The sequence below is a fragment of the Myotis nattereri genome (genome assembly GCF_964212035.1).
Source record: "Myotis nattereri genome assembly, chromosome: 14".
NCBI classification, from domain to species: domain Eukaryota; kingdom Metazoa; phylum Chordata; class Mammalia; order Chiroptera; family Vespertilionidae; genus Myotis; species Myotis nattereri.
Window position 1 is genome coordinate 17,130,962 of NC_138089.1, and position 13,301 is coordinate 17,144,262.

A 13,301-nucleotide genomic window follows, 5' to 3' on the forward strand; every position below is an offset into this window, starting at 1 on the left:
GGAAATCTCAAAAATAAACCACGTGTAGGGACTAGATCCAGTGATATCGCCCGTCTGAGATACGAGACTGGGTTTTAATCAATCCAGGATTTTCAAGAACTTGGGGGCCGTGGAAGGCTATTTAGAAGGCCCTTTAACCAGAAAGCATACTTTGAGATTCTGGTGCTACTGCACAACTGAACTGCTGCTACTCCTGGTTCAGACACCTCATTATTTTTCAGTGTCCTGAGCAAAGATGCAAAGCATCTCCCAATGGTTCTTAGTTTGGCTGAAGGCCCCTATGCAAGCTTGAATTCAGTGACCTGTTTAAGACAGGAGAAAAGTTGCATTTCCTGGCATTGCAATAGGTTGGACTATGCAGCCACCTGCCACAATGCCAAGGTGGGGATTAAGGAGGCCACAGTTAAGACCTCATGTTCTGGAACCATAAGACCTCACTGTTGCCTCATGCTATCTGGTTTCTGGTACCTCAGTTTTTCCATCTTTAAAATGGGGTCAAGAGAAGCCCACTCACCAGGCTGTTGAAAGGGTTTAATAAGGTAACACTGACCAAGTTCTTAGCAAGGTGCCCGGCACACTTATAAATAAGTCATCATAATAAAATAAAACACAATGGACTTCCTTGAGGAAAAAGAAGCCAGTAACTGCAGGCTACACATCACTGGAGTGTTAGCTTTGTTTTGAAAGCTCTCCTTAGCCCTTAACCAACTATTAACGGGCCTCCTTTGTTTCTCTTGAATAAATATTTAAAAAACAAACTTGTCCCCAAACACTGAGCTGTTTTATTGACTGTGGCTCTGTTTTGTTCCCTCAACTGTCTCCTGTCCTAACCGAGTGGGGAGCTGACTCTGCCAAGAGAAGGGAAACATCGGTGGTCAAAATGGGCTGGGACCCTCAGCACCGACGGGGATTGAAGTGGCCTTGGGAGTCCAGGGTCTCACTGGCTGGCCTGTGGCCAAGGACATGGATGCTTCCTTGCGTCTCACCTGAAGGCTCATAACAGTGAGGCGGCGGGCGTCGTCCGAGGGCGCGATGACCGGCACCAGGTAGGGACTTTCGGGGATGTGCTCATCGTTAAACTTGATAGACACCTCGTAGTTACCTGTGGGGACAAGAAAGTCCCATCATTTCAGAGATTCAGGAAGGCGGTTACAGTGAGGCCTCCTGTGAAAATGCCTTCAGAGAGACCCTGCCCTCCTCCATGGCCTCGCCGATCGGTTTAGGGCCGGTTGCCTGGCTCAGGCAGGACCAACATGGAGGGCAAGGGTAGAGATTCTGAACTTGAGTCCTCAGGGTCCCCCAAAGGGCCTCTGTAGAGAACGCAGGAGATCCGTAAGACCTGAACGGGGAAAAAATTACATCTTTGCTTTCACTAAACCTCTAGCTGGTATTTAGCATTTCCTTTCTTTAGAAATGTTAACAAGAAACCACAGCACATTAAAAGTACTTGTGACAGCCCAGCCGCGTGGCTCAGGGGTTGAGCATCAACCTATGAACCAGGAGGTCACGATTCGATTCCTGGGCAGGGCACATGCCTGGGTTGTGGGCTCAGTTCCCAGTGGGAGGCATGCAGGAGGCAGCTGATCAATGATTCCCTCCCATCATTGATGTTTCTACTTCCCTGAAGTCAATAAAAATATGTTAAAAAAAAAAAGTACTTGTGACTTTGTCACCAACAAGGTTCACAGATACTTTCATATCATTTTACAGTTTTACATATACCTTGACATCTCATTTATACTCATCACTATTTTGAAATTAAGGTAGTCACCCAATTTTTTTTTGAAATTAGGGTAGTCACCCAATTTTAGATTTAATGTATCAATGAAGACATGCATACCTTGATATATTACATATTTGTTCCTGTAAGATTCTGATAACTGCATTTTGATATAATTGATTTTTATTATAATCCAACTAGTGCCCTGGTGCATGGATTTGTGCACATTGAAAGGAAATTAATTAGAAGGTAGCCGGTGGGGTGGGACTGGGAGAGAAGGGCCAGACATGCTCTGGAGCCAACCTCCTGTGGTCCTTCCTGGGCCGGCTGCACCTGAGGTGCTGCCGCGGCTCAAAGGGCATCTGCAGAGTAAGAGGGGTCCCTCGGGCAGGTGGGGTCCCTCGGCCTGGCCTGCAGGGATCGGGCCGAAACCGGCTCTCTGACATCCCCCAAGGGGTCCTGGATTGTGAGAGGGTGGTTCTTGGGTGACACACTCTGGAATCGGGCACCCTCCTCTCTGGTTCCAGGTGCATCACCTGAGAACCGTTGCTGCCAAGTCACCGCAGCTTGGCAGCTCCTGCATTGAGCGTCTGCCCCCTGGTGGTCAGTGCACGTCATAGCTACCGGTTGGACAGTTGGACAGTTGCTTAGCGTTTTATATATAGAGATGTACTTTGTATTATGCCAGAGGAGTTCATGGTACAAAACGTAGAGGACCCTGCTCCAGGGAGGGCAGATACCAGGTAAAACCCCTCTTCTGGGCAGTCCCACAGGCCAGTGGCCGAGGTTGGGCACAGAGGTTGGTCAATAGGAAGAATGAGCAGCTGAATGAAGCCTGAAGCAGACAGGCTGAGGGAGAAAGACAGACAATGAGAACTAGAATTCCTGCCCCTTGAAGGCCTGGCTGCATTTCTGCCCCTGGATTTCTAGGCAGCGCTCCACGTGCCCGTAGAGATCAACTCCTTTTACTTGAGCTCGCTCCACGGGTTTCTGCTCCTCACCCCCGAACCACCCCCAATCAAAGAAAAGTCTTGAGTTGGCTCCTGAATACATACCAGGCTCTTGGGCAATATAAGACACACCGCACGACCCGTTTTTATGGTCGTCAAATGTGATCTCAGCCTTGCTGGGGCCTTCAACAGCGATGGAGAGGCCCCCCGCGCCTGCCTCCCGGGTCCAGATGCTGAACTCGGCTGAGACAGAGAAACACCTGGTTAGTGGCGGGGTGTGGCTGAGGCCCCTCCTGCCCAGCCCTGCAACGCTGGTCACTCTCATTCACAGGCCGTTTCTCTCCCCGGCCCCAGCAGCACCCAGGCAAAGGCACTGCGTGTCTCCTAGGTCCCACCCATGACGACACAAAGTTCGCGGGCATCTTTTGAACACACCCACGCCAAGCCAGAGAGAGAGGAGCATGTTTAGTTTTGTCCCCACAGGCCTCCCCACCAGCACCCACCATTGAAGGCACCTTCACAGTGGGCTTTGTAGAAACCTAGCATGTTCCACAGAACATCAGCCCTGCAGGCTGCTCTGCAAAGAGCCCCAGTCTTCTGCCCCCTTCTGCTCCAAGGCGCACCACACACAGTAACTGATGACAGGCTCCTGCCGTCACAGGTTGCCCACCGGGTCAAAGAGCAGTTGCTGAATGAATTTAGCCAGAGAAGCCTCGTTGTAAAGAATGCCCCTTAATACCACCCATCAGAATCTCACACACACAGTCGTCTCCTCAGAACAGGGTGAGGAGTGCAAGGTGCTCACACCACCAGCTGAGCCCTTACTCTCTCCTCAAGGGGAAAGCCTACCGATCGCTCACCTGGAACTCCTGCTTCTCCCCTCTCCAGGCCGGGGCCTCCTGCCCGGACCTTGTGGGCGCCGCCCTCGCCCAGCGGCCCCACAGTGAACTGGAACGGGCTGCCGGTCACGTGCTGGCCGCGGTACTTGACGCTGACTGTATGCACGCCCATCTCCTGGGGCACAAACCGAACACAGTGCGAGTTCTTCCCCACGGGCACAATCTCTGCCTCGGTCACGCGGCCGGAGGGGCTGGTGACGTGGGCCGACATGTCGCTGCTGTCGATTTCTGAGAGGGAGTGAGAGGTGGGGGGAAGGAGAAGGGTTAGAGTGCGGGCCCAGCAGAACAGGACGTGCAGGGCAAGCAGCAGAGGGACAGGCGGGTGCAGCGTGGGGTGTGGGGTGCGCAGCCTGGACGCCTGCCCTCCTATCTCCCTTAAATCCCTGGGGGGCTGTGGCCAGCAGGGAAAGAGCCAGGCCCTTCCAGGCACCAGTGCAAAGAGCATTCTAGGGGCCCTGAGCACTTTCACAGCCTTGCTGGCCGGAGTGAATGCCACACATCAGTTTCAAACCCGTGCCTGAGCTGACAGTGACAGCACATAAATACAAAAACTCCGACAGCTCAGATGTTCCTAAGCCTGAGGCGACACGTGGCCATCGTCATGCTCGTAGGGGCAGAGAACACAAGCGGTGCCATCCCTCCTCTCACGGAGCCCTGGCATTTCTTCTCGGCAACAAGACGAAATGCATTTAGAGGAAAAGGTGAACGAACACGCGCCAGTCCCAGCAGCCAATGGGAAACCATGCGTGAGCAGAGCTCCGAGCAAACCCAAGACCAGACGCCACGCTGCAGGAAAGCGACGCTTTGGGTCACCCCACCGCGAAGCAGACCACGTCTGCTCTGTCCGAGGGCTCGTGCCATGCCAAGGGCTGTGCCTGCACTGACACGGTGGACACGGGCACGCCACATGCTGGTGACCAAGTAATGCCATCACCTAGAGCCACGCGAGACTGCACCCTCCAGCCCTGCGGGGCCTGGGCTGAGCAGCGCGGACTGTGAGCCCTGAGGACAGAGAAAGGGAGGGAGGCTGAGGACAGGGTCCCCCCACAGGGCCTGGGTCCGAGGACACCTGGCAGCTGGTGAGCCGTCCTCCGTTCTAACTGACGGAAGAGAACCGTTCGGGCAACGAGGGGAAGAGTGAGTCTCACCGAGTCCTCTGGTGCCAACTCACTGAAAAGGGTGAAAAGGAGTTGAGAGCCAGAGAAGCCTAGAGAGAAAGGGTAAGTGTCCACATCACACAAAGGTAAGACACCCAGAGGCAGAGGGAACAGGTAATTTGCAAAACGAGCGGAGTAAAGCAAAAGAAGGCCGTCCCTTCACCAGTGAGCGGGGAAGTGAAGTGCAACCCTGGACACCATATTTTTCCATCTGATTGATCCAAGTGAGAGGGAACACCAGTGCCCCGTGCTGGTAAGAAATAGGGAAACGGGCACCAATTCATGGTCCGGAGGGCAGCTGGCAAGGCATCGCAGCATCTGAGACAGAGCGGCCCAGCAGTCCCACGCGATGTGACCGCAGCCTGGCACAGCGGCCCACGGCACAGATCACTGACTGCAGGAGCTGAGGCACAGACGTTGGGTGCGTGTGAAATGAGAAAACCCAGTGAAGGGCGGGGCGCCCAGACACGAAATGCAGTCCCGTGGAGTCATTAACCAGGAACTTTATGGTCACAACCCAACTCTGTTCAAGGGGTCCTGTCTGGACACCAAAGCAATGAGGCTGCTACCACATTCACACGTGACTGGTTCTACACAGGAAGAACCCGTCAAATATTGCTCAGAGGGCAGAGCAAAGCGCGACATACTAGGAAAGATGGGAACCCCGTGCAGAAAGGGCCCCTCGCCAGTCCAGGATGTGAGGGTCATCTGGAGACTAGCTGGTCCGTCCCACAGAACCTGGGCAACCAGAGGCAGCATGTGCCAGCTGCGGGCAGAGGAGCCTTGGTGCCTTCCCTTTGGGGGGATTTCTTTAGAGGCCGGCCCTGGGCCACATTTCAGAAAGACTACGGCTGTTTGCTGACTAATTTGGCCCCATGGGGAACAATTTATGGCCCAAGGGCTAGATGTGCCCCCGCCCCCCCACCAGCCCTGCAGCATAGCCCTCAGTCCAGTTTTAGGAACGAAGGAGATGAATGGGAATTAGAAGGTGCTGCTGGGCTGACGTCTCTTTAAAACTTCCAGACACTGGCATCAGCAAGGCCAGATCTCTCACCGAGGTTATTCTATTCGACAAAAACTAAATGAAAAGTCTAAGAACCTATCTATTTCCCCCCAGGGGATGCAACAAAGCCATTTTCATTTGGAAGAAGAAAAAGATAGCAGGTAAACAGATTTATTTTTCCTGAATGGGCCTCTGTGAAAATAAGTATTAAAAACACTATTATAACTGAAATTTTAAAAGTAAGTCACCCATAGTGGCCCCCCCACCCCTCCCACCCCTCCCGCCCTGATCCGTGAGCCCCTCCTGCTCACCTGGGATTTTCAGGTTCAGGTCGCAGATGCTCCCGACAGTGGCCACAGATGGGGCTCGGCTGGTACGGGTGATGCTTTCCTTCACTCTCCCCTCCCCACTGATCTTCACGGTAAACGGGCTCCCTGCAAGAACCGAGAGGGTGTACGTGAGCAACCCAGAGGCCGAGGTAGAGCCCAGCCCTTACAGAAAACAAGCAGCGGGCAGAGGGCAGAGGGGGCCACGCGTACCGGGCACGTGCTCGTCGGCGAACTTGGTAGAGACGATGTAAACCCCAGGCACGGTGGGGAAGTAGGAGACCTTGCAGGTGCCGTCCTCCAGGTCCTCTGTCTGGATGTCGACTTTGCTGGGGCCTTCCACCGCCAGGGATATGCCACCGTAACCTGCGACACGGAGCCGGGGGCTGTTTTGACAGCAACTCATTTGGAAGGGGGAGATCGGTGCATGCAGAGCGGACATCTGACCCCGGAAACTCATACTGCCATTTCCAGAGAGCAAAAAGAAAGTCACTGTGGCCCTAACTGGTTTGGCTCAGTGGATAGAGCATCAGCCTGCGGACTCAAGGGTGCCAGGTTCGATTCCGGTCAAGGGCATGTACCTTGGTTGCAGGCACATCCCCTGTAGAAAGTGTGCAGGAGGCAGCTGATCGATATTTCTCTCTCATCGATGTTTCTAACTCTCTATCCCTCTCCCTTCCTCTCTGTATAAAATCAATGAAATATATTTTAAAAAAAGAAAGTCGCTGCAATCCCTGCTGCAGACAGCCCCCCGCAGAGGAGCTGGTTCAAGGCTCTGAGAAGTCCTGCAGTGGAACAACCTGCTGAACATGACTCAGACCACAGGACCATTTTCTGGAGGGGGATGTCCTACCGTCCCTCGGAGCACCTGTCCTGCAGAACCCACCGGGGAAAACACTGCCCACACGCCTCCAAGAACGGCATGTGCTGCCTCGAGGGCTCATCGCCAGCCACCGGCCTGAACATTTGAATTTTTAAGCTGCCCTGGATCTCTAGCCAGGGGACCACGAAGACAGCAGATATAAAGGTTTAACAACACGAGCATCTGCCCATCAGGACCAGAAATTGCCCAGCCCTTTCCCCCAGGACTATGGCTTTGTCTGGAAGTCACCAATTCAGCCATCACTCAAGAAGGCGGAAGATGAAGGCGCTGGCTGTGGCATTAGGTTGAGGAGGCCCAGACTACACAAACCATCTCAGAGAGGAAACGGGAAGAGATTCATCATTTCCACGAAAGCACTGTGAGCGGAACACGGTCCTGGCCAGCTGGCCCAACAGCCTTTGCCGGGGATGAGTCCAAGAGACCTGGGGAGCTGAGAGCAGGGTTGGGAGTACAGATAACGAGAGAGAGAGATCTGGGAGTTGTAGTGGCTCTGGGTTCAAATGCCAGAAGCAGGGGGCTGTTGACCCCTGTGAGCCTCAGGTTCTTCATTTAGAAAACAAGACAGCACCTACTTTCCTGGTGGTCATGGGGCTTACGCGATAATGCAGGTTTAAGGACAGACAGTCTGAAGGATGCTCAGAAAGAAAAGGGAGTTGATAGGATGAAAACATGAAGAAGCTTGAGCAAAAAGCCCCGGGCCTTTGGCCTGGGACCACCCACAGACCTGCATCCCGTGTGTCCACGATGAACTCCGACATCTCGAAAGTCCGGCCTTCTGACAGGCCTCGGCCGTAGACTTTGGCTCTGCGGGCATCACCGATCTCGGACTGGACCACCATGATGGACACGGGACTGTTGGCCACGTGGTTGCCATTCTTCTTGATGCTGACCAGGTGTTCACCCACCTCCCGGGGGATGAAGGAGATGCCTGGACCGGGCACACATCGGGGTTTGTAAGAGGAGGGACAGGGGATGAAGGAGAGGAGCTGGGAGGCAGACACACTCGCAGGAATGGACATATGACTCCCTAACTTCCTGGCTACCCCAGAGTGTATGTAGGGTGGTCAATCGCGCAACACGGAAACGCACTCACGTGACCCAGCAGGCTTATCATATCACACTCCAGGGCGCTACCTACTTCCCCCGAAAGGACCGAAGGAATCCCCATCTCCCACCAAAGGCTCCCAGCTCAGTCCAGGAAGGCAGCCGGGCTCACCGATGTGGTTATTGGGCAGCCTCTTCAGGAGACAGGGCTCGTCACGGCCGGACGGGGCCTTAATGCTGGCCGTCAGCGTGCTGAGGTCGGTCTCGCTGATGTCCAGCAGGAAGTCGGCGGCAGAGCCCAACTTCACCTGAGAGCACCGTCTGCTGTCATCTGGGAAACACCCCCCAAACACAGCCCGTCACACGTGGTCACCCGCGCTCCGCAGCCTTCACCCCACATGTCGTTTACAGATGAACAGCCTGAAGCAGTTACCAAAGTTAAGTGAAAAAGCATGCCTCATGGACCTGATCAACAATGAATGACTTCTACTCATGCCTGGTGAAGGGAAGGCCAGATGCTGGCAGGAGCTGGAGCCTGAGTCCTCACAGACCACTTCTTAAATGAGTCTTTGCCGGTGAAGGCATCTGCCACCTGCATGCCATCCCCTTGAGCATTTCCCAGGTAAACACTCATCCTGCTCCGCACAGGGCTGCTGGCTGCTTCGCACAGGCCTGAACTCAGGGGCAAGGCCTTCGCCCTGCGCATCTTCTTTATGACCCACCGAGCGCAGGGTCCGAACACAGCGAGCACACAGGTGAGCGGCAGGCCTCTGAGTCAGAGAACCTCAATCTGCACCCTAGAGTACCCACTTGGAAACCTGGCTGAGCACTATCTCTCCAAGACTCCGTTTTCCCATCTGTAAAATGGGAGGGAATAATTATCCAGCAGTGATGCAGAGGGGCATCGGTGAGCCCACATATTGGTGCAATAAGTATTATTTGCATGCCTCTATCTGGGGGCCTTCCATTTGTAGGAGTCAGACTGGACAAAATGATTACCCTCCAAATGTGAGTGCTTTTCCCTGGACTACCAGCTGAGGGGGGATTAGCCTGTCCAAAGTTGGCCTTGCACCCCCAGTTTCTCCCCAGTGAGTCTCTGTGAAACCTAAACCCAGGCATCTAGCCTGCTGCCCCTGGTCTGACGCGGAGACAGGCTGCCGGGGTGGCCAGGCCTCCCACGAGGAAGCCCCCAGCAGGTCAGGCAACCCTACCTGTGATCTTGGCGGTGAAGGGGCTGCCAGGGATGTGCTTGTCATTGTACTTGACCAGGATGCTGTAGTCGCCTGGCAGGGTGGGCAGGTAGGTCACTGTGCACGTCCCGTCTTTGTTGTCAATGCAGCTGATCTCGGCCTTCGAGGGCCCCTCGATAGCCAAGTCCAGACCCCCTGTGAATGGCAGCAGGGAGGGCGGGCCATCAGGGAGGCTTCCCTTCTTCCCACACGGACAGCAACTCCTCCAGGGCAGCCCTGAGGTCGGGAGCGCCAGACTGGCACAGGCCATGTGAGCCGCGGGCAAGGGGCGTAGGTCAGAACTAAGGGACTATGGCACCACACCCCCCTCCGAGTTCTTCGCTTATGCCTGGCGAAGGGAAGACCAGATGCTGGCCCCGAAGTCACCCCGAAGGTCTCACTGCTCTTTGGAATGTGCGGACGAGAAAGGGCTGGAGCCCCACACGTCAACCGCACATATGGAAGCGTCACACACACTGCCATGGAGGCCATGTGGAGATCCCATGAGAAACACAGATTTTAAAATCTCCACAAAGACAATGCACATGCACCCAGAGCCAAATAACTCATGTGGTCCCGTGGATACACGTACATGTGCAAAAAGAACAAAACCAAAAACGTCATCAACCAAAACACTTAAATTTCAGGCAAATCACATAAAGCATCTCACAGCGTGGATCTGATTTCAATCAGAACCCCAGGAACTTCAAAAAGTCCTGTTTTGGGTGGAAGACAGAGCAGCTGTGCCTGAGATTTACATGAAACAAAAAAGATAAACACTACTACCCAACAGCCTTCTTTTTAAAAGCTGCCCTGGGATCGTGTCTGCTGGACTCTCAAAGGGGAAGCTGAAAGCATACAACCACACACACGTCACAGTACCTTCTCCTGCATCCTCAGTGACGATGGTGAAGGTGGCGGTTTTGTTGGCCACTCCGTACACCAGCCCTGGACCGTAAGCAGAAACGCTCCCGCTGTTGGGGTAGTTCACGTAGAACTGCAGCGGACTCTCTGGGTGTGCAAAGAACACAAACAAAATGGACTCAGTGCGGGGGAATGCATACCTCGGACAGCGGTGCTCACCTTCCTCTAACGCAGTAGTTCTCAACCTTCTGGCCCTTTAAATACAGTTCCTCATGTTGTGATCCAACCATAAAACTATTTTCGTTGCTACTTCATAACTGTAATGTTGCTACTGTTATGAATCAGAATGTAAATATCTGATATGCAGGATGGTCTTAGGCGACCCCTGTGAAAGGGTCGTTCGCTCACCAAAGAGGTTGCGACCCACAGGTTGAGAACCGCTGCTAACCGCAGGCAGGTGTGGCGTCTCCACGCAGAGGCAGGACGTGCACTGAGCCTCTGCTGGAGATCACCATGCTAGGACACCAACGGCGTCTACCACTATCGCTCCTTCAATGTTACACAAGAAAAACAATCCTAAGGCTGCCCCGGACGAGACGGGCGCTGAATAAAACAGGGGAGTCCAGCCCAAGGTGACTAGTTAGGACAGGGGTGGGGAGCCTTTTTTCTGCTGAGGGCCACTTGGATATTTATAACACCGTTCGCAGGCCATACAACATTATCAACGTAAAGAATTAGCCTGCTCTATTTGGTCACACATTTAATTAACTCACCCCTGATGCCTTGGGAGGGCCAGACCAAATGATTTTGTGGGCCATGGGCTGGGCGTTCCCCTCTCCTGAATTCGGAGGAAACGGCCAACCATGTGAAGAAATGACCCACTACCAGAGGGAGCACAGCTGGAAAGGTCTTTTGGGAAGGCAAAACGTAAGGCCCTCTAAGCCCACCCCACACTATGTGGGACTTTATCCCACTGTGGTCCTCTCTACCTACTCTCCCCTGCCCTCTCCCCCCGTACACACACCCCAGCCCTCCCACTCCCCACCCCAGTCCCATGCAAGCACTTCCATTTCCACAGTGGCCAGATGCAAATTGAGAAGACTAGAGCTGGCTTCCGAATAGGGGGCTGGCTAAATAGACAAGGCTCTCCTCTCAGGTCATTAAAGAATGAGGGAGCCTGTATGCCCTAACTTGTGTTGCATTAAAAAGAGAAAAGGGAAAGTTGCTGTATAATATTAATATCACTATCCCATTCCTTTAAAAACAAAACAGAACAAAATTATAGGCATGTTTGTAGGTACCAAGAGAAACATCTGTACACAGACCAGGTAGGAGGAAGTGGGAGAAAGACATTTTTTTTTTTTTTTACTTTCTCTACATTTGCATCTTTGGGGTATTTAAATAGAAGCAGATAACACATAGTTGCTTTGAACAAATATTATGCCCAGATATACACATAAACTACAGCAAACATCAAACTGGGAGAAGTATTTGCAACTCCTATCACCAACGGCTAATCTCTCCAGTATTGAAATTGCTCCCAGAAACGGACACCACAAAGGGCCAATAACCAAACAGAGAAACCAAGCTGTGGATACGAACGTCCAGTTCACAGAAAAAGGAATACAAATGGTGCTTAAACATTTAGAAAGTTGCTCAATCTCCTTCACAAGAGCAATACAAATAAAGCAACACAGAGATACTGCTTTTGCAACCATCAGTTTGGCAAAGATCCCAGAACTGGGTAGCATAATCCACTGGTCAATCAGGGGAAAAGCAGGCGTCCTCCTCCATCGCTGGAGCGTGTGGGACTCAGAAGAGCCCCGATGAAAGGCAACTTGGCAAATTCTAGCAACATGATAGATGCCTGTCCCTGTGGCCAGAAACTCCTCCCCATAGAACCACATCTCCCAGGTCCGCCTTTGCTGGTGGGACGTGCTGAATGGGAAAGGCTATGCGCTGTGGCAAAAGGTGGGGCAGAGGCCAACTCTCCTCCGACGGGGGCAATGGTTAACGTGCCACGGTCCACCCAGTGGGCGGGCTCTCTGAAGACGCTCGATTATTTGGACGTGCAAAGCTCTCCTGCCTACACTGTTAGATAACGAGGACAAGGACACAATCATGTGTAGAGGATGCTATATTTATGTAAGAAACGAGGAAGGATTAGAAATCCATCTTCCTGTTTGCTTGTAGGGTCTTAAAAATTTTCTGAAACCCAACACAGAAAATTAAGAGTCAGAGGGCAAGTGAGGGTTATTATGGGTGGGAAGGAAACCTTTCTCCACATCATTTTTTAAACTATGTGTATGTGGCCCACATGTGTATGGTGTGGCAAAATATTAAATTAAAAAAAAAGAGATGTATTTAAGGAATTTTTAAGACATTCCACACAAAAATTTTTAAGAAAAAGAACAAGAATAACACAGTGCTGGATGGTGGACATGAAACCTGAGCTGGTTTTCCTCGTCAAGAGCAGTGTGACAAGAGGGCAGCTGAGCCTGGCCAGCGTGGCTCCGTGACTGAGTGTCAAACTATGAACCCAGAGGTTGCAGTTCGATTCCCAGGCAGGCACATGCCCAGGCTGCGGGCTCGATCGCCAGTGTGGGGCATGCAGGAGGCAGCCGATCAATGATTCTCTCTCTTCATTTATGTTTCTCTCTCTCTCTCCCTCTCCCTTCCTCTCTGAAATCAATAAAAATATATTAAAGAAAAGAAGAAGAAGAAGAAGGCAGCTTGTCCTTTTCTCACAACCTCCTCCTCCGCCCCAAACCCCCCGCCACACAGGGCTCCGCAGGCCAGGCTGGAAAGTCCCTCGATGCGCCTCACAGTTTCCTTCCAGCTCAGCCTTTGGCCAAACTCGAAATCGTGACAAAGACAAACAATCACAGCCCTTCTGGAAATCAGCTGGATCTGCTGGGGTCACAGGCCGTTCGGTGTCACAGGGACGCCAACACTCCATTCCCCAACCTGCCACCTGTTTCCCACACAGCTGGGGCTGTACGTCAGCAAACCTCCCAGAAGCCCAGGCTCCGAGTCCTGGAGCCCCGCAGGGCGTGCGCGGAGCCCGACTCACCGGGGATGTGACTGCCCATGTACTTGATGTGCATCTCATGGAGCCCCACCTCCGTGGGGGCGTATCTGACGGTGACGGTGCCGTCCTTGTTGTCCACAATCTCGGGTGTGGCCGTCTTCCCAGAAGGCATGTGGACCTCTCCTATGAAGCACA

The 13,301-nt window shown here is 53.0% G+C and overlaps 1 protein-coding gene across 1 annotated transcript in view; it reads right to left on the reverse strand.

Moving 5' to 3' along the window:
- FLNB (filamin B) overlaps positions 1-13,301 on the reverse strand; it is a gene marked incomplete at its 5' end in the record, with an annotated part of 82,374 nt that overhangs the window by 14,257 nt on the left and 54,816 nt on the right. The window contains 10 exons of the mRNA XM_081105951.1: positions 987-1,102; positions 2,776-2,913; positions 3,531-3,797; positions 6,041-6,163; positions 6,269-6,421; positions 7,663-7,866; positions 8,155-8,313; positions 9,194-9,367; positions 10,094-10,222; positions 13,149-13,289. Coding sequence (XP_080962077.1) covers positions 987-1,102; positions 2,776-2,913; positions 3,531-3,797; positions 6,041-6,163; positions 6,269-6,421; positions 7,663-7,866; positions 8,155-8,313; positions 9,194-9,367; positions 10,094-10,222; positions 13,149-13,289 — 1,604 coding nt within the window. The remainder of the gene's footprint in view (positions 1-986; positions 1,103-2,775; positions 2,914-3,530; positions 3,798-6,040; positions 6,164-6,268; positions 6,422-7,662; positions 7,867-8,154; positions 8,314-9,193; positions 9,368-10,093; positions 10,223-13,148; positions 13,290-13,301) is intronic.